Below are 21,672 nucleotides of genomic sequence, written 5' to 3'. Positions count from 1 at the left end.
CCCCTAGAATGTAGTACAAACTACATCAGACTATATGGGAACACTGTGGTATAGTCATATTGGTTGTCATGGACACCACATCAGCATCAGGTTTCAGTCTTCTTTTTTTTTTCTTCCCCCTGCTGGAGTTGTTTCCAACGCGTACGTGTTTGCTGCTGCATCAGTGTTCGTCCTACCTGGTCAAAAAACATTTCATTTCATAGACTGCTACCTATTCCGTTGCCTACCAACACGGGGATCGCTAGTTCGAATCCCCGTGTTACCTCCGGCTTGGTCGGGCGTCCCTACAGACGCAATTGGCCATTTCTGCGGGCGGGAAGCCGGATGTTGGTATGTGTCCTGGTCACTGCACTAGCGCCTCCTCTGGTCGGTCGAGAATCTTCGTAATTGGCTGGGTACAACTGAGGAGAAAAAGTGGGGGAAAAATTCATTTTAATTTTTTTTTTAACTAAAGGTCTCCATTTTGGAACGCACCTTTGTATGAAAGGTCTGGATAAACCATTATCCTCAATGGAGGTTGTTGAATTGGGCAGCTCTAATCTGGATGGGAAGCGGGGTGCTATAAAAATGTCATATTTTACTGATTTAGAAAATAAAAGGATAAACAATGGCACCATAATCTGCTTTCTTTTCACCGGTGTGGTCTCCCTGTAGAGCTTGTAGAGAACGAGGAAGAGGAGGAGTGCGACACGGATCTGGAGCGGCAGAATGTGGAAGAGCTCTATGACTATGTCAGGCACCTTCACCAGGCGGAGAGGCCGGAGGTGACGTACGACGTCCAACACAAAGCTCTGATACCGGTGCTCCGGCCCTACCAGAGCCAGGCTGTCAACTGGATGCTGAGGAGGGAGAAATACAGGAACACGTTGCCCAAAGGTATGTACAGTGTCAGGCCTTGGATTATTCAACATGTGCGAACCAACCTCCAGGGATGTCACAAACTGTGAATTTTTTTCCAAATACATCCTGTTTGGAAGGCCTGTGTGTGGGAAAGGCATAGCTGTACATTCTCGTAGTGATTCCCCTGGGCTTGTTTGGATTTATTCCCTTATTATTAACTGTAATTTATGTTGTTATTTATGTCCAGGACATATTTAGTGGTCCTGGAGTGGTTGGTCCGGATTTATGTGTACAGAACATATACAGTATGGTTGCCGGCAATATCTTGGAGAAGATTAGACATTTTTTGCAGTTAGGAATTGGGAACAGGGATGAGAGGATGTTTGAAATATTAATATCTGACAACAAAATTCAAGTTTTATTTATTTTATTTTTTTTTGGAAAAAAAAATCATGGTTTTAACAGTGACTCACATCATGTGGTTGTTCTTTTAGCGAACCAGAAGAACTCCCATATGGTGGTATTAGTAGTGAGTATTAATGGTGTGTATATACAATCTATTTTTATTTCTATTTTGCTTTCTCTTTAAAGAACAGTGTCTACATTTTCTTTGGCGGGAGTTGGTCACTTTGTGTGGGAAGAAGTTGTTTTACAACCCCTTTACCGGCTGGTAAGACCTTTGGCTGCTGATCCTCTTACTGCGTGTTTGATGAGTGATGGGACAGTTATCTATCTGCTATGCCTTTCTGGTTTTAGTCTAATCCTTCTCTTTTGAAGCAGTGGCTTTTTTTTTTTTTGTCTTTTGTTTGTGTTGAAGTAGTTTTGAAAATATTATTTCAGAAATGTGCTACTTAAATAAAATGGTAATGAATGCTTTTGTCATTAATATCAAAGATGAGTGAAGCCTAAACTCCCCCCCCCCCCTCCGGATTTTAGGAGTTTTGGACAGGTTAGTCTTTTTCCTGCCTTGTGTCATGTGACTAAAAATCATCGATCAGTGTACAATATTGACTGTTTCAGTCTGATCCGGGAGTTCCCGCTGGCTGGAGTGGAGTGGCCTGGGGGAATCCTGGCGGATGAGATGGGACTCGGCAAGACAGTGGAGGTTTTGGCTCTCATCCTTTTTCACACCCGTCAGGATCTGAAGCAGGACATCCTTACACTTCCTGTGGTAAGAAAATTGCTACACGCTTTCTGTATGTTCTCATGTATCTCTGTTTACAAATTCGGAAGCAGACTCAGCGACATGAATATTGTATTAATACGGCTCATGTTGCCCGATACCAAACACCCCTTACAGATGAGATCCAAACCATCGTTTGGAAAACAGGATGTGTTGTTGTTGTTCTGTTTCTCTGGTTTTTGGATCTTTGAAAGAATTGAAACATTCTGCAGAGTATACCGACAGTTACACCATTGAAACTGCTTCCCTGGCATCCGGGTGGCGTAGAGGTCTATTCCGTTACCTACCAATACGAGGATCGCTGATTCGAATCCCCCTGTTACCTCCGGCTTGGTCGGGCGTCCCTTCAGACATAATTGGCCGTGTCTGCTGGTGGGGAGCCGGATGTGGGTATGTGTCCTGGTTGCTGCACTAGCGCCTCCTCTGGTTGGTCAGGGCGCCTCTTCGGGCGGGAGGGGGAACTGGGGGAAATGGCGTGATCCTCCCACGCGCTACGTCCCCCTGGTGAAACTCCTCACTGTCAAGTGAAAAGAAGTGGCTGGTGACTCCACATGTATCGGAGGAGGTATGTGGTAGTCTGCAGCCCTCCCTGGATCGGCAGAGGGGGTAGAGCAGTGACCGGGACGGCTCAGAAGAGTGGGGTAATTGGCCAAATACAATTGGAGAGAAAAAGAGTGAAAATCCAACAAAAAAACTGCTTTCCTACCAGCAATGGCCCAAACTGTGGTCGGCTTGGAAGTGGACTCAGATTCCTGATTTTTCACGAATGTTTTGGGCTGCACCAAAACACGTGGCGTTTCAAGACCTGTTAAAGAGATCCTGAAACAAAGAGATTATTCACTCCAGACCATATGGTGCAGGTGTTAAAGACTCCTTAAATTTTTTAAATAGATCAAATTCATCCCATGTTGTGGATTCAAAACCTGCCTAGGACCTGTGTTACATCACATCCTCTCTCTAAACCCCCTTCACCACCCTGTCTTAATAAAACAATACAATAGAATAGGACATAAAAATAATACTTAAAAAAACGCCATGGCACCAAAAATCTGCTGATGAAAATGTTGATGAAAATGAATACCAGTTTGCCTTTGTCCTTTATTAATTTTCGTCCAGCATGTTCTATCTAGCGTAATCCTTCAAAGGACAGTAGGACGTTTGTTCCATCTCTTGTCTGGGGATTGTGGCTTTAACCAGTTCATTTTTACTGTTTCAATCAATCAGTCAAATTTTATTAATAAAGCACATTTCACATAAAAATGTAGTCCAGTGTGTTTTCCATACCTACACAAAGGAGAAGGGTGTGTGTAGAGGGTGAATATGAACCCTGGTTAGGATGAGGACCACACATAGTATGTGTGTATGTGAGTGTGTTGACATACAGTGCTGGGACAGCATACAGACCTGGTTTAGTGGAGGGGGGTTGGTTTGGTTGGGGTTGATCTTAGCTGACCTCTTGTCATATCTTAGGCGGGTGGTGTCTGTAAGAGAGTCTCATGTAAATAATGAAAATCTGAACTTACTGCCAAGTTTCTGTTGTTTTGTAGGGAAAATCTGTGAATTATTTCATACCCCCTCCGCCAATGGAAAAAGATGAAGTCATCCACCTCAAGTCAGAAGTTCCACCCAAAGTTAAGATATCGTACCCAAGTAAGTCTCTCACATTACTGTTGCATATTGCAGATATTCTTTCATTAGCGACTGGCTGCTCATAATAAGAGCAGCAACATGGCCTGGTTTGGTTTGTGTGGTCATTCCCCAACTGGGGGTCCAAGGTTTGATTCCCTCATTGCCATACCTGGCAAAGTATCTTCTAACAAGATGATTAATCCTGCTTAGTCAAGAGGTGCCACTCTGACTGGCTAACCAAAAGAGGATTTACCCCCCTGGGAGATTAATGAAGTATATTTAGAAAGGCTATGATGTTGTCATCTTCAATGTAGATTTCTACCCTAAAGTCACCATTTCTACCAGCTGTGAATTTTGTTCTACTTCTGTAGCATTCTACCCCACTTTCAATGCACATCCATGTTAGCACAGGTTTTCATAACAGCCACAACGGGCATAAATCATCTCCTGTGTCATATTTATCAAAGTAATCAAACATGAAAACCATTTTGAACAGATATCTGTTCTGTGACTGTATTGGTTTTGAAATGGAGGTAACGCTTTTTCTTTGTTTTTCTCCATGCAGCTGTACGCGTGATGCTGCTTACCGCAATAAAAGAGATGAGGTCCGGCAAAGGAGCATCGGTCAACGCCATCTTCTCTTACATCCGCACCACCTACCACTATGACCTCCTGAAGAATCGCAACCACATAAGGAAGACCCTGGCAAAGCTGATTGATGAAGGTCTGGTCGACCGGGTAAAAGGGCGCGGTTTGGCTGGCTCATTTAAACTGGGAAAGAACTACAAAGAAAGCAAGAGGACGTCATTGGCGGCAACCAAGTCGGTAAGAATCAACAAAGAATCATGAATGAGAACAGGTTTTATTTAGTTTAAGTCATCTCATAACTGGATATGACTTGATATGTCGCTGAAAACAGTTGCTGCTTATTGCACACAGTGATACAGGTCACCCACAAAACAGTCACTCAGGCACTACAGCACACCGAATCCTTTTCAGAGATCTCTTGGTTCTCTGTTTCTGTATGTCTCCAGTCAAACTCTGGTCCCAGTTTTGTTGCAAGCAGACACAGAAATAGATTAGCTGTCAATCATCTAACTGCAGCTACCAACCGGCAGTTAACTCCTATGCTCTTAGTCTGCAGATGACTTCCTAACAACACCCCTCCTCCACAAAGCATTAAAGTAATACCTCTTATCTGCGCTTAATTTAATCTATTGAACACTGTGTTTGGGAAATTCACAAAACCATTTTTTGTATCGTCATCCTGCACTTGTGAACGCAAGCTAACAAAAATGTCCAATGAATGAATGGGAGCGGCATTGAGAAATGATAAGTGATCTTCTACCACCAAACTGAAACTAGCCAACAGCATATCGATGTCCACAGGCTTCTAAAAATGCCCGACCGTGATTGGCTGTCAGTCAAATTAATCTCCTCCCCTAGCAAAATCGCGAATATTCTGCGTTCAAATAGATGTCCAATTCCAGATGTTCATTGCTTTGAATGCTGTTTCATGGGACCTTTAAATGTAAAATAAAAAGTGGAAATAGTAGTAGAAATATTTACATGAGTTTGGTGTTCTAGCCTCTGTGACCATAAATTTAATGCAGTCAAATCTCTGCATATGAGGGTAGTGAGACAGGTCTGTCTGCTCAGCAGGACAGTTGGTTCCCTGTTGCCTTGATCTGTGTTTCTGCCACAGATGTTGCATAACTCTATTCTCTAAAAGACTTTTATTTTTCTTTCAGAATTCAAAAAGCAAAGAGAACATGCCCAGGAGAATTTCCCAGAGACGAGCAAAGGAAAAGACAGAAGTGGCTTCGCAAACTTCTCCTTCAGAGGACCATGGAGATCTAAGCCACCCCGCGCCAGAGAACAAGGAGTCAAAGAAGAAAGTGGATGAAAGGCTTAAAGATGAAGCAGTTCAAATGGATGATAAACCTGATTCCTCGCAGGAAGTACCCCTTGGCTCCACAATGAACACTGAACCTGAAAGTGAAGAAACCTCAGAGGCGTCCAAGGATAAAAGAGAGCCGGGAACTCGGGTAACAGAGAGGTTGGGTGATAATCCAGCTGAAGAAAAGGACGAAGCTCCGTCACTCAACCTGACCGGAGAGGACACTCCGCCTCTCCCCACCAGGGCGTCTGTGGTGCCCTTCAACACGCCAGACTACCGCTTCGAGTGCATCTGTGGTGAGCTGGGAATCATCGACTACAAGGCCCGTGTGCAGTGCATGAACTGCCAGCTGTGGCAGCATGCGGAGTGCGTAAACTACAAAGAGGAGAGTGTGGACACCACTCCCTTCTACTGTCCCCACTGCCTGGTTGCCATGACACCCGTGTCCACTGGCGCCACCCTCATCATTTCCCCGAGCTCCATCTGCCACCAGTGGGTGGAAGAGATCAACCGACACATCAGGTCCTCCTCGCTGCGAGTGCTGGTGAGACGCTACTTGGATGTGATGTGACGCAACCGTATTGTTGGGTTATTTATTCCAAAGGCTTTAAAGGGAAATTTTGCCGATTTTTCAACCATATTTCCATGTATTAATCATAGCGGTGACATCTATATGACATACATAGTACTTGTCAATGTTGTCTGTATTTCTGTAGCCTGCTATAGTAAACTTGCTCACTTCTGTCATCCACTGATGTCAGTGGATGACAGAACTACAAGTCTGATTGGCTGAAATGTTCATTTTCTAATTGCCGCCATTTAGAAATTCTCATGGAATGCTTTCTGGTACATGTAGTCAATGTAGAGCAGCTCTGTGAGTAGGAGAGTAGGAGTTTCTCTGTCAAAATGAATTGCACCTGAAGTGGTTATATTTTTAAAATACTAGAAAGACCACTAGCACTTACTGGATGTACAGATTCCTAGAGGTGAAATTTCCCTTTAAAGTGCTGTTTTTCCAGGTCCTGGAAAAGTTATGGCACATTATGATTTCATAAAAGTTTTGGAAAAGACATGGAAATCGGACAAAAGCAGTGTCAATTCTGTTTAAGATTGATCGATCAATTGAAAACAAAGTAACAGTAGGAGGAACACTGTCGGTATGCTAACGTCTGCCTCTGCTGGCTAGCCTACATATCAGTTAGCTAGCTGTATTGTTGACAGTATACCGGGCAAGTGCAGTGACTTCAAATCGACAAGTGCAAAAATATAGTGGCTCATATTTTGAAATAGACTGAGTTATACTTCATATAAAGTGTTCAAAAACACCATGTCATTGGCAGTGCTGAAAAACACTCTTTTCCATCATGGAAATAAAGGTAGAAGTTATGGAGCGGTCATGGAAAAGTCATTGAAATCCATTGGTGGAAAATGGTATTTATTTATTTAATGGTATTTAAATAAAATGGTATTTATTTATGGTTGGTTAAATTTACCTGTTGTCCCATGTCTAAAAACTCCCCAGTTAGATGTCTGGAATTGAAATGATAGAAGATTAGAATGGAAAGCAAAGTGGGGGGAACTAAGGACCATAGTTAAGATCCCAAAAAAAAAAAAAAAATCTATTGTTAACCCCCCACCCCCCAAAAAAAACAAAAACAGTTTTCTTGAACATCTCATTGCTAACACATGTCCATGTATCCATCCACTTCCTCTCAGATTTACCACGGCGTGAAGAAGCATGGATTCATTCAGCCTCGAATGCTGGCTGAGCAGGACATGGTCATCACCACCTATGATGTGTTGCGGTCAGAGCTCAACTATGTCGACATCCCGCACAGCAACAGCAAAGACGGGCGCCGTTTCCGCAACCAGAAGCGCTACATGGCGGTTCCCAGCCCCCTGGTGGCTGTGGAGTGGTGGCGCATCTGTCTGGATGAGGCTCAGATGGTCGAATGCACCACTGCTAAAGTGAGTTCTAGCATCAGAAATTGGTTGAGACATCTTTATTATGTAATCTGTATTATAAATCTGTAACAAAACTGTTTGATTTTGAACTGCGCTCTTTTCTCCTGTCAGGCTGCAGAAATGGCGCTGCGGCTCACGTCGATTAACCGCTGGTGTGTCAGCGGTACTCCCGTCCAGAGAGGGTTGGAGGGTGATTATTGAGGAATTCATTGCATAGAAATAACTTCTTGCTACAACACAAACAAATGAGCAGAGAAAGTCTGTCTGATTTTCATTCTCTTTGGCAGTGGTTCTCAATCAGATCCTCGGGTACCACCATGACTGCTGGCTTTCTACTCTAGCAGGTAGGTCATTACATTCACCTGTTGTTCCAGGTGTAACAGCCTCCCTGATTGGTGGCTGGAATAACTGGAACAACAGGTAAATGCAATGAACTCCCTGGTAGAATAGAACAGCATTTCCCAACCCAGTCCTCAAGGAACACCTATCCTGCAGATTTTCATTGTAACCCTGCATAGGTAGCCCTGCTTGTACTTACTCATCCAATCATCTTACAGCACTTAATTATGCAAGGTGCGCAACAGTTGACATAATTCATTGCTGATTGGTTGAATAACTACAAACAGGTACCTATTCAGGGTTGCAAAGAAAATCTGCAGGATAGGTGTTCCTTGAGGACTGGGTTGGGAAACACTGGAATAGAAAACCAGCATTACTGGTGGTACCCGAGGACCTACCTGAGAACCACTGTTCTATGGCATCCACCTGTGCTATTTCCACTCAAGTACAATGTCACTTACGTGTATGGGCTTACTGTCAAAGTAAGGCACTGGACACCAAAGACATGTCCAGCAGCGCCACACTTAGGACTCCACATGAGTTTGTGTGTGTCTCACTTGCAGCTACAGGAAAACTGATAAATGTATTATGATTCATTAATGTTGGTTTGTGTGCGTAAATGTAGTGATTTAAAGTGGTTCCTGTTCTGCTACTAAAGAGCTAATCTATACAGAATGGTTTCCTGTGTGCAGATTTGTATGGCTTGGTTCTGTTCCTGGGTGTTGACCCGTATTGGGTCAAACACTGGTGGGATCAGCTGCTTTATCGCCCGTACCGCCGCGGAAACACTGAGTCGCTTTACAACCTGATCGGTCAGCTACTGTGGCGGTCAGCTAAAAAAGATGTCATTGATCAGGTAGGATTACTGCAATACCTACTAAAATACCAAGTGCTTGATTCTCAGTTACTAATCTGTTACTTTATTATCTATCCGTCTGTATTTATTTGTATCTATCTTTATTGTGAATCACTAAATATCCTCATGAGTTAAAGGAGGAAACAGTTATTAATCCTTCAGGAGTCCCCTTGGAATGATAATAATAACAATGATAATAATAATGATTGATGATAATAATACCCATTTCCTTTTGCCGAAATATGGGTGCATAAAATTAGGTGACAAAGTTTCAAGGGCTTTAAAGAATAGTCTCATTTTTATTTATCGTTATTTTCTCTGGGTCTGATCCAGATCCAGATCCCCCCTCAGACGGAGGAAGTGCACTGGCTGCGTTTCTCCCCTGTGGAGGGTCACTTCTACCACCGGCAGCATGAGGTCTGCTCGCAGGATGCACTGGTTAAGCTCCGCAAGATCTCTGACTGGAGCTTAAAGCTGGGCAGTCTAGACCGGCGCACGGTCACAACCATCCTGTACCCGCTGCTGAGGCTCCGGCAGGCCTGCTGCCACCCACAGGCCGTCAGGGGAGAGTTCCTGCCCCTGCAGAAAAGGTAAATCAATTAGTCAATCCATCAGTCAATATTAATGTCAGAAACTTAGTCAATCCATTAAGCGATCAATCAGTCAATCAATTAATCAGTTTGTCAGTCAATCGATCAAACTTTAAAGCTGAAATCCATGATTTCCCCGATCTTTCCCACCCTCCGCCAGTCACGACTACAAACAAGATGTAGCAGGACTACACACCAAGTGTCGCAGCCATTGTGGCTGGTATGCCATCAGCTGAGCAGGAAACAGTTCCCACCCTTGTAAAAATGGATCCTGGGACCAAAGCTAATGCAGACAGTATTACAAATTACATCACACTATATGGGAACACTGCTGTACAGTCATATTGGTTGTCACGGACACATCAGCATCACATCTCAGTCTTTTTTCCAACACGGACATGTTTGCTGCGGCACCAGTGTTCGTCCTACTCGGTCAGAACATCTCAGCAGCAGTATACAGAGACTGGAAAGTGTCTCCAACCATGGTGAAGATGACTGGTAGTGTTATGGAGCCTGACTCCATCATACACATGGAGACAATAAACGGTTATTAATGGAGGAAAATCAAGGATTTCAGCTTTAAATATAGCCTGTTTGTTACATAAGAAAGAGCAGTTCACATATATAAAAAAAAACAGATAGTAAAAAATATATATACTCCTCTAAATACATACAAAAAACAGAAAATACAGAGAAATCAGGCACACGTGTGTGTGTGTGTGTGGAGTTGATATGATGGTTCAGGTAAGCATCAAATATGATGTGAATAGACCACCATGCCACCCAGACGCCCTTGTTTCAAGATATTTATGCTAAAAAAACAAAAACAAGAAAGACTATCTAAAATCAAGTTTCTTGTTTTAAATTTCTTTTGTTTAGTGAAAAGTCCATATAACAAATTCTACTATCATGAATCCAGTAGCCTACACTTTTTGAAATGAGCAACATTATCTGCCAGCGGGGTCAGAACGTTTTACTGTCAACATCTTGAAATAACCATTATGAGACTTAAAACAAGATAAAATCTCATGAGAAACTTGTCTTTTTTTGCAGAGGTTAATGCTTCCACCTCAAGTGAGCACAAAAACTTTCGTATTCCATCAGTCTTAAAAAGTTTCTTTATGCAAATTTTGGTGGTTTCCATTTGTCTTCTTTTTGTTCTCCACCTTTAAAATTTGCATAAGGAGCCCGATAGAAGAAAGTGTGCTCTCTGAGGATTAAGAGGAGAGGGGTTCTTCTCATGGCGTCTGCATGACCTGTGTAACAATCAGAGCCAATCTAAACACAAAAGCGCAGGATTAGTGCACCTAATAGACCGCCGTAAACCCTGTCAGTCACAACGGTGGAGGCCTTTGTTTATTTATAGATTAACCCCGCTTTGTATTGCACACTGGTAGAGAGTTTGTTGAGCTCTCTCTTGCTCTCTGTCCCCCCCCTTCCTCCCATGTCCCCTCTCAGCACCATGACGATGGAGGAGCTCCTGAAGTCGCTGCAGAAGAAATGTCGAGTGGAGTGTGAAGAAGCCCACAGACAATTGGTGTGCGCTCTCAACGGCCTTGCAGGAATCCACATCATCAGAAGTATGGAAACCCACTCCTCTGTCCAAAAACACACACACACAAAACACCCCCCCACCATCCCGCCTCGCTCAGTGTTTCCCATGGGAAACAATCCAGACAAACAAGATCCATGACCACTCTGCTGCATCCCAAACACCTCGTCTTTCACAGTGTTTTGTGTACATCTACAATGTATATCGGGTGGATTGTATAGCAGACCTCATTAACTCAGTGTGTGATGCTGAGTGTCAGTAATGACGGCCGTTGCCTTTACCACCTGCAGATGAGTTTGTCGAGGCGGTGGAGATGTATAGAGAAGTGCTGCGTTCGTCAGAGGAGCACAAAGGACAGCTGAAGACGGATTCCTTACAGGTACACAGAGGCCCATCTTGTCCATGTCCATCTCATTGGTCCCCAATTAACATGTGAAAAGACAGCCACAAGTTCATAGAACAATCATCTGCATGAACGAAAGGACAACCACAAAATTAAAGTCCTTCTGATGCTTTCTGAAAAGACGGTAGCTAACTGTGGTCCTGAGTGATGGCAGTTTAAAGATTGTCGTTTACGAGAGTGCATTCGCCAAAACACAGGATATTGTAATTACCCTTGCACCATACTCCATGGTAAATGATTAATAATAATGGATTACATTTATACTAGGCTTTTTCTAGACACCCAAAGTGCTTCACATTGAAGGGGGTAACTCACTTCAACCACCACCAATGTGTAGCGCCACCTGGGTGGTGCACAGCAGCCATTTTGTGCCAGAACGCTCACCACACATCAGCTTGAGGTGGAGAGGGAGGAATCATCGAGCCAGTTACACAGGGGATGATTAGGTTTCTCAGATGGAGAGAGCCAGATATTTTGTATGGCAAGTTACTGCTTATATAAAAGGCCAGGGGGCCATCACATGGTCAAACTTTTCTTCTTCACCATCTTTGTTGCACAGAGGCTTCACGCAACCCACAATCTGATGGAACTGCTGAACGCAAAGCATCCTGGGATACCTCCCACACTGAGAGATGACCGTCTGAGTGAGGAGGTAATCTATAAACTGATCAGTCGTCAGTCACAAGCAGAGAGGAACTTTCTCCCGTTAATACTGCGAACCTGTGACGGCTTCGCGTCATACTTGAACCTTTAAATGCTGGTTTTTGTAATCAAACTTTTGAATGCAATGAATGTAAATTTCTGTGCTTATATGTACACCGCAATTAAAACTGCTTACTGGCGTATGTCAGCTTTCCATGAATCTGAATATATTCCTGTTATGTTTCTCATCATAGCAATAGTCATATGTGAATATACAGTGTACTATAGAGCCACAATCCTTGAACGTTTTCTATTCAGGAAAATGTCTTTTGCCCCCTGTACAGGAGAAATGTATTACTTCATACATTTACTTTATTCTAGATGTTTGACTTTATAATCTCATGTTACTTCTTGTGTGTTTATTTTGCGACAGCCCAATGAGCCCGAATTCATTGAATGGATAAACTCACTTGGCCGATGAAACCGATTCTGACCGCGGGTCTAAATCATTCTGGTCTTGACTCTTTTCAGTGAATCATGTGGTACTTGTTCCATCTGTCACTCTGTTTGCTACAGGCAGAACAGCTGCGACAGCACTACATGACCAAATACAACTCCGAGGTGTCCGACGCCCACCAGGCTCTCCAGCCGGTGCTGCAGAACATCCGAGAGCTCAAACGCAAAGTCAGAAGCCCTTAATAATATCATGTTACGATATTATCACGTGAATATTTTTACTACATGTGTAGAAATGTTGTGGGATCCAACCCATTATATCATTCTGTCTTACATGATGTTGCCTGGTTGTCGAGGCTTAATTAGTTAATAAGATATATTTGTGAAGTCTGTTTTCTGTCCGTCATTCGCCCAGGCTTTAATTTTAGTGTAGCGGTTCATAGTTGTTGTTTTTTTTTTTTTTTTGAGATTTAGGATTTTGCTTTACTCCAAATGGTAAACAGCTGATATTTTCAGCTGAAACCAAGAGCAACCTGTAAATGTTTGTAAAAATGTCCGTGTTTTGACTATTCTCGTAACACTTTCATTGCATTATTGCCATTTCTGCAGCATTCCTAATATGATTATATTTTCACAAGCTGATTATTATCCCCATGATGTTTAATTGAGATAATATTTCTGGGAACATCTTAATTGCACTGCCACTGTAACATACTGGTGTTAACCATACTATACTGGTTCTATCCTTGGCAGAGTTGATGTGTTCAAATCAAATCAAATCAGATCAATTTTATTTGTATAGCCCAGTATCACAAATTACAAATTTGCCTCAGTGGGCTTAACAGCAACACAACATCCTGTCCTTAGACCCTCTCATCGGATAAGGAAAAACTCCCTAAAAAAAACCTTTAACAGGGAGAAAAAATAGGAAGAAACCTCAGGGAGAGCAACAGAGGAGGGATCTCTCTCCCAAGACGGACAGCGTGCAATGGATGTTGTGTTCAGGAAATTTACATAATACAACATTGAAAGAGGATAACAGAATTATAATGGACATAAAATTTATGAAGAACATGATGTGTTGGAACATTTTAAGTGATAATACACTCTAGATACTTTTTTCAAGCTTTATTCATGACAAAGCCGGAACGCCACAACATTCATGACTATGCCCACCATTTAGAAAATTAGATAAACTCCAATTATTTTCTTTAATAAAACAATCCCTTGTCATTTTTTTTCCTCCAGGTCAACCTGCGCTCCCCCTGGTGGCTGGATGTCATATCACGGGCCATCCAGTGCTCCATAGACGACGACCTGGTGTCTCGTATCCAGAACGAGCTTACCTCCAGCTATAAACAAGAGGCGCACAAGTTCTCCATGGCTGACAAGTAATTTCCTTTTTATTAAATCTGATACAATGAAAATTGCAGTGACGCCCTTATTTCATTGTTAATTGCTCCATATCTGACATCTTGTTTGAAAACACACAGTCAGAACCAAATACAAAGCAAGACAGAAGGTTCACCCAGCCTAGCTTTGTGAGCCAGACCAATCTTGTGGGTCAGTTTTGGTGATCTTTCAATAGGACCGTGTCCCTCTTAAATTGAGAGTGAGTTCAAAAAGGTGGGCCCTTCGAAAAAGTGGACGGGCCAATCGCGGCTTTGGAGACTGATTGAAGATGGCTGTTGTGACACGATGCAGTAGATTTGTAAACGAAAATGGCTGCAGAGACAATCGTACATTTCACACTGCTGATTGAGTTTCACATCAGCAGCCAGTACATGCTCGCATGCTGTGACCTGTGGCTGTTTCATGTGATTGATTCTATGATGTGGATTCCTCGACACAACTAACTCTTCTGACCACCGCTGCCATTGCTTACAATTCTGCTGTGTTGTGTCTCAACTATGTGGCCTGGTGGATCAATCTTACAGTCTGTCATTGGACCATCAACTTTTTTTGCTGCGTTATGGCGTTTCGCTCACAATGAGAGGGAAGCCAGACCTGATCTCTGAGAAAGATAAACGCGATCAACTTGCGAGATTGGTCGAGCTTGCTCGACCATGCGTGATCTAAGAATATCAATAAAACTATCAAATGAGTAAGACATGCACATTGAGGCTAGGATTTTACATTTGGTTGGCGTTCTTCAAATAAGCAAAGCTAAATTTACTGACTTTCAGCTGAACAGCAGTGTCATGTGGTTACTCTTCTAAAGACGTCGTAGGGGGCTGTTTTGCCCATAGCCTACAGTACCCATAACCCCCTGCTCAACCTCACAGGTAATCTCCATCCATCTTCTCGCCTTTACTGTGCTCAGTATTGGTTCCAGCAATACTGTATCCGGTGATGCAGTTTCGCCCTTAAAACCGCAGTAGAATTGAAAATCGATCTCTCTCGTGTGGAACCGTGCACAATACACACATCTAGAGACACCCTCTGTACAGGAGAGGGTGTCTCTAGATCAGTGGTTCTCAACCTTTTTGGGGTCCTGGACCCCCTGCGTATTTTTGATCTACCCTGAGGACCCCTCCACCTGATCTTGGGGGAGGGGGGTTGCAATTGGATAGAAACAGTAGAAACTGCATTTTAAATTGCATTATAGCATTTATTCACTCTTTGGGGCAAAAACAAGAGCTTTCAGTTGCAACTTAGATATAGTTAACAAAACAGAATTCTTATGCAGTAACTTCCAGATATATGTAACAACACAGAATATGTATTCAGTACCTTTCAGATATATGTAACAAAACAGAATATGTATTCAGTAACTTTCAGATATATGTAACAAAACAGAATATGTATTCAGTAACTTTCAGATATTATGTAACAAAACAGAATTCTTATGCAGTAACTTTCTGATATATGTAACAAAACAGAATATGTATTCAGTAACTTTCAGATATATGTAACAAAACAGAATATGTATTCAGTAACTTTCAGATATTATGTAACAAAACAGAATTCTTATGCAGTAACTTTCTGATATATGTAACAAAACAGAATATGTATTCAGTAACTTTCAGATATATGTAACAACACAGAATATGTATTCAGTAACTTTCAGATATATGTAACAACACAGAATATGTATTCAGTAACTTTCAGATATATGTAACAAAACAGAATTTTTATGCAGTAACTTTTAACAATGCAAACGGGAGCGAGATCTCTTACTAAAATACAATAAATTACACTTGTGAAACAGATGTAATTAGAAAAAAAGTCCCGTTACCCTTTATAGTTTAGGTAGATAAAGGTCTCAGTCACATCTGAGTAAAATAATCCTATTTCTATAAATGTCATAGGATCTTTTTTTTTAAAGATATTTTATTTTCACGGACCCCTTGCAATTACACCACGGACCACTAGGGGTCCGCGGACCCCCGGTTGAGAAACACCGCTCCAGATGGAAGATAACCTAGTCTTGTTCATCCGCTAACCAGCTGGGATTAGCGGTTAACTTTTCCTGCAAGCCACGCAGTTTTCCCAGGAAGAGAAGGCGACTGGATCCCTTTTCATTTCTTAGAGGTCGACGCGATCGCAGCTGAGACTCCTTCGAGATCATCCGACAACCGACAGAGCATCGAAGATCTTTCAGCTGGCGAGCCACCCGGGAAGAAGGGGAGACTTCGCTGTCCTGTGGAGCCGCACTTCGACGCGGGACGATCAGGAACAGAAACCGTTTACCCGAACCTGCAGCCCGCGCTGTCCGCTGGACAACAAGGACTCTTGTAGCCGCGAAAGAGCGATCTCTTAGTTGAAGTCATCCGTGATGCCCCCCCTCCCCTCCGGGATGCCCCCCCCCCGAATTCGCTACATTGTTGTCAGAAGTGGGACGGTGAGACCGTGAGGAAGCACGTGCACCCAGAGGTGTGAGGGAGCTGGTATGCTGCCCGAAGGAGGGGGGGTAGTGTAACGACCACGGATGTGTAGACTCGCTAGCCATTGGCTAACGGGTCGAACCCCTTAGTCGACCGGTTAACGTAGTTGCCCATGGTGCGGGAGACGCGGGCTCGTGTCCCGGCTGTGGCGGTTCCCCGGCAGCCCCCCCTGAATTCGCTACAATATGTGCACTAGGTCTTCAAAGGGCTGAGAATAACATAACATCAAGTCAAATCAAACCGGTTATACAAAGGAAGTGGACAAGTGTAATTTCTGTGGTGAGCTACAGACCGACAAGCTGTGTGTGATTGCCTGTAAGCGTCATGACGTCATCAGTACCATTAAGCCTAGCTGGTTCTTTTGTACCCTTAAAAATGTCGCCCTCGGTTGCTTGCAGTTACTGATGGTTTCCATTTGTTTGTGGCGGACACAATGTTACGTTTGTGATGTTTCAATCTGGTTTGTGTCAAACCAGTCCCTATTACAAATCCAAAGTACAATACAGATCTTTTTGTTACACTTGTAATTCTGAGCACTTTTGTTATTTTGTCATGCAGTAAAGATCTTCAAACCATGTGTTTCGGCGTATTGGATTCCCAAAAAGTCATTACATCATCGGGGGGGGGGGGGGACGTAGGACTTGCAGCAGGGGGAGGGGAGCTTGGCGGGCGTCCCTTATTTCACCACATAGAGGTGGAAACCCAAGGACAGACGTACAGACAGAGACTCCCTCCATGTTAGTTAGCTGGGTGGCCGATGGTCGTAATAGCGTAAGCTAACGTTGAGTCTTTTTGTTTTAAGATGATGAAAAGTTCTCTTTTAATTAAACGTATATGCTCGAAGGCATCTCAACAAAGCTTTGTGTTGGAGTTTGTGTTTTTCTAAATCTTGACACCCAAGATTTTCATTTTTATTGCAAATGTGTATTGATTGCAAGTATCGGTTATCGGTCTCCTACTAATAATCGGTTTCGGTATCGGCCCTGTAAAAACCATATCGGTCGACCCCTAACATACACAAACACTCTTTTTGGTGCATTTCCTCACTGTGCGGCAGCACCCACACACACACATACACACACACACTGTTACATGCACACACATATGCACAAAATATTTGCACAGCCTTACTAGCCTCACCTTTTGTGCCTGGTCATCACACTGCTGCTCAATTATTGATTGTAACTGATTAGTATTAGTCGATTTTCTTTTTTTTTTGTTCTAATAAATTGTTTTCATTGAAGTAAGTCGTTGCCCTGCCTGTTTTGTGACAGTACTCACTGGAGCCGTCCTCTGCCAAGTGAAGTACTCCAATTGGTGCAGCACTGATTAGGCCATCAACTTGAATGGTTCAATTCAGTGTTGTAGTCGAGTCACTAAACCTCGAGTCCGAGTCGAGTCTCGAGTCCCCAGTGTTCGAGTCCGAGTCCAAGTCTGAGTCTCCAAAGAAGAGTCAGAGTCGAGTCCGAGTCAAGTCCCCATTACCTGAGTCCGAGTCATCAAGGTTGAGTCCGAGTCAAGTTCCAAGATGGGCTCCAGTGCTCCACTCTGGCACCGTAAAAAAGCTGACATACAAATAAAAAAGCTCTACATGAAACAAACATGACACAGCTGTCACCATTTCAAAGGGAGTTTATTGACTTTGTGACACAATAGCCAAACAAAAAACTAACAAAAACAAAAAAACCCTCTTTATCAATTAACAAGTCCAAGTCCTCATGTCCAACTTCTGAGTCCGAATGCAGTTCATTGCTCGAGTCCGAGTCCGAGTCATCCGTGCTCAAGTCCAAGTCGAGTCACGAGTACTACAACACTGGTTCAATTATAACAGTTGAACACCAAAATTAGTGGTTAATGGTTAATAAATGGTTGAGCCTGAAGAGGTCACTTAGATGAGGGATGAAACATATCCTGCCTCCCGCCCAACGACTGCTGGGATAGGCTCCGGCATCCTGTGACCCTAATTAGGATAAGCGGCTTGGAAAATGGATGGATGGGTGGATGAAACGTATCCGTCAATAAACGTTGTATCCAGATGAACTGATTCAACCTTCTTTGATCAGTTTTAATGGTTTAATTATAAAATATTAAACATCAAAATGAATGGTTGGTAAATTTATGAGACTGATTTGATAACCCTGTTGCACCCACAATGTATACGAGGATGTAAAGGGAATGATGATGTGCGCAGGTTCCGTGACGGCCACGGGCTGCAGTTTCTCCTTTCCACACAAATGGACAGTCTGACGAAATCCCAGAAGACCGTACAGGATGCAGTGAAGAGGCTGGAGGGCCCGGCTTCGCAAGAGGTCATCGAAGAAGCCACCCTGTGTCACCTGAGGCCTGTACGCCTGCCCCTCAACAAGTAAGAGCAAAGCTTTCTCCATCACCTCCTGCACACTAACAAGCTTGCTTTCTTTATTGTTTTTTTTTGGGGGGGGGGGGTAAATGCATGTTTTCAGGAAAGAAAGGGTGCAGAAAGAGGAAGATACGCATCACAGGATTTGAACCCAAGACATGACACTTACACTTGAGCTGTGATGACATGATGTCACACCCGAAACGCCTAGAAACAGCTTTTCTTTCTGGTCAGCTTGTTGCGACTGTTAAAGGAAAACGTTGCGCCAGAATAAGTAACCTTTCAGGAATGCAGATGGAAACCTGTCGTTTAGATGGATGCCCGTGCATCTCTGACTGGCGTGACAGATTGGTTCTGATTTTATAAGCCCTGCAGTCACGAGGTGTGTTCTGTAAATTGCAAACCCTGAAAACCTGAAGAAATATGAAGGTCAGCTGTAGAACATGAACATCGAATTCTATAGTGTCTTCTCGTCAAACCTAACGGAACATCTCAGTCTTGTTTTCAGTTGTGGTTCATTGTGTTCTCTTGTCATACACCGCAGCTGTGTTTTCTGCAAAGCGGACGAGCTATTCACGGATTACGAGTCGAAGCTTTTCTCTCACACGTAAGTGCTCAAAATAAAGATCGGACAAATCTTTAAATATTCAGCACACGGTTGATTGAACCGAGGGCCTGAAAAGTCTCGCGGTTGCCCCCCCTATCACAGGGTGAAAGGTCAAATGGCCATCTTTGAGGAGATGATCGAGGACGAGGAGGGGCTCGTGGACGACCGCCTCCCCACCACCAGCCGCGGTCTGTGGGCGGCCAGCGAGACCGAGCGCACCCTGAAGGCCATCTTGTCCTTTGCTAAGGCCAAACGCATGGACCCAGAGGTGGTGGAGGAGGGCAACACTTTCATGGAGCTGTTTGAAAACTGGAAGAAAGAGTACAAGGTAAGGTAATGCTCAGTGCCCACAATGACGCTGCTGCACATCTGAATCTCCTCTTAGACAGGAAGTGAAACCAGTGCAGAAAATTTCACCTCATTTTGTCAGACTTTTTCAATAAGTTTTGTAACTTGAATGGGGTGATGTTGCTGTAAGAGACCTGTAATGTGGTCAGAAGTGTGGTTTTAAATCCCCGTGCTACCTCCGGCTTGATCGGGCATATCTACAGACACAATTGGCTGTGTCTGCGGGTGGGAAGCCGGATGTGGTGGGTGTGTGTCCCGGTTGCTGCACTTGCGCCTCCTCTGGTTGGTCGGGGCGCCTTTTGAGGGGGGAGGGGGAACTGGGGGGGAATAGCGTGATCCTCCCATGCGCTACGTTCCCCTAGTGAAACTCCTCACTGTCAGGTGAAAAGAAGCGGCTGGCGACTCCACATGTATCGGAGGAGATGTGGTAGTCTGCAACCCTCCCCGGATCGGCAGAGGGGGTGGAGCAGCAACTGGGATGGCTCGGAAGAGTGGGGTAATTGGTCGGATACAATTGGGGAGAAAAGCCCCCCCCCCCAAAAAAAAGTGTGGTTTTAAATGACAGGGGATTTGATAAGTGAAATCAATACTGAATCATTGGATTCACAAAGTTGGCCCGTTTTCATAAAAAGAACAGTTAGTGGTAATACTGAACACGCTGTGTGCTGTACTGGACTGTGTGCTTCCTCAGGTGTTGCACGAGTACTGGATGGTTCTGCGGAACCACGTGTCGGCCATAGACGAGCTGGGTATGGCCACCGAGAGACTCCGCGTGCGTCTGCCCGATGAGCCCAAACCCAAAGTGCTGCATATCATCGAGCCACATGAGGTGAGCTGGGTGACAAATCTGTGCCTGCGGTTTCACAGTCAGCGGCTCCTGGCCCAAAGTGAGTCGTAGAACCATTGTAACAGGGTCAGTTACATGTGCCTCTGGTCAGAATAGACAGCCCTGCCCCCAGACCAGTATTAACTCAACCCACAAATGAAAGCAAAAGATTTGTTGGTAACCTTTTAAACTATGGGGCTTTGGTTACACAGAAATGATTGAGTAACTTAAGAGTAAAATACATAATTGAACTATAATGAGTGGTAATGTCCTGCTATCTTTACTATGGTTATGTTACTCAGCATGGCATTCAATAATCACCTTATAGTCAAGTTCAACAGATAAAATACTTGTGTTTGGTACAGTATGATTTATGAATTCATCTCATACAATGTTTGATGTAGAATATATATAGATTATGTATATATAGATTAAATAGCACATTATGATGGCATGGAATCAAACTATATAGAGAAGCCCATATTTTACTTATATATTACTCAGTAATGACCACTCATCAGTTTGATTGCATCCATTTTATGTGTATATTACTGTTATTTCTGCATATGGATGGCCTGAAATTTAAAGCGTTACTGGTTTTTCCATCTCATTTGTATCATTCAGTGTTCATGTGCTGATCTCGGCACCCCCTCCAAAACTCTGGTTTCTCTTCGGGTTTAAGACCTCCAATCTGAATCGCTGTTTCTACAGTGTTGCTTGGTGGAATACGGCTGTTTGTTTCCTGATACAAAGCTGGTTGAGTCATAGGTTCAAATGCTACTCTGACCCAGTATTGGGAACAATTGGCTCACTGTTGCTAAGTTTCTCTGAGGACATGATGTTTCCCCATAACGCCGTTTCACTGCATTCCTGACTTCTTTCTGCGGGTCGTTTTGGTTCCAGGTGGAGCAGAACCGGGTCAAGCTGTTGAATGACCAAGCGATGGCAAAGTCCCAGCTCCAGAAGAAACTTGGCCAGTTTCTTTATCTTACAAATTTAGAGAAGGTAAAAAAAAAAGGCATCACAGTAGTATAAATTAACCAGCCAATCAAAATCAATCATATAATGTAAGTGTGCATGTGAGAGAGTATGTGAGTATACTGATGTCGATGAGTGTCTGTTTCAGTGTACTGATGTCTGTAAGTGCATATGAGTGTGCCGGCGGTTGATGTTGAGTCAGGGAGCCGGGGTTGGGATTGTTGTTGACCCCCGATTGCCTAGGAACCCTACACTGATTAATTAAAAAAGAAAATGAATCTCCCCCTTAGGCCTGAATTCACTCAAAATGGT

The 21,672-nt window shown here is 43.5% G+C and overlaps 1 protein-coding gene across 2 annotated transcripts in view; it reads left to right on the top strand.

Moving 5' to 3' along the window:
* The window catches only part of shprh (SNF2 histone linker PHD RING helicase), a 52,444-nt gene that overhangs the window by 12,571 nt on the left and 18,201 nt on the right, over positions 1–21,672 (top strand). For both annotated transcript variants that reach the window (XM_056295507.1, XM_056295508.1), the window contains exons 4-23: positions 655–876; positions 1,432–1,510; positions 1,861–2,011; positions 3,571–3,673; positions 4,218–4,477; positions 5,404–6,096; positions 7,269–7,520; positions 7,629–7,707; positions 8,549–8,712; positions 9,046–9,302; positions 10,761–10,882; positions 11,145–11,233; positions 11,817–11,909; positions 12,476–12,583; positions 13,604–13,746; positions 18,434–18,607; positions 19,146–19,208; positions 19,311–19,536; positions 20,248–20,385; positions 21,286–21,387. In XM_056295507.1, the coding sequence (XP_056151482.1) occupies positions 655–876; positions 1,432–1,510; positions 1,861–2,011; positions 3,571–3,673; positions 4,218–4,477; positions 5,404–6,096; positions 7,269–7,520; positions 7,629–7,707; positions 8,549–8,712; positions 9,046–9,302; positions 10,761–10,882; positions 11,145–11,233; positions 11,817–11,909; positions 12,476–12,583; positions 13,604–13,746; positions 18,434–18,607; positions 19,146–19,208; positions 19,311–19,536; positions 20,248–20,385; positions 21,286–21,387 (3,518 nt within the window). The remainder of the gene's footprint in view (positions 1–654; positions 877–1,431; positions 1,511–1,860; positions 2,012–3,570; positions 3,674–4,217; positions 4,478–5,403; positions 6,097–7,268; positions 7,521–7,628; positions 7,708–8,548; positions 8,713–9,045; positions 9,303–10,760; positions 10,883–11,144; positions 11,234–11,816; positions 11,910–12,475; positions 12,584–13,603; positions 13,747–18,433; positions 18,608–19,145; positions 19,209–19,310; positions 19,537–20,247; positions 20,386–21,285; positions 21,388–21,672) is intronic.

The sequence above is a fragment of the Lampris incognitus genome, chromosome 16 (genome assembly GCF_029633865.1).
Source record: "Lampris incognitus isolate fLamInc1 chromosome 16, fLamInc1.hap2, whole genome shotgun sequence".
Classification (NCBI taxonomy): Eukaryota; Metazoa; Chordata; class Actinopteri; order Lampriformes; family Lampridae; genus Lampris; species Lampris incognitus.
This window is presented reverse-complemented; position numbering and strand designations above follow the sequence as displayed.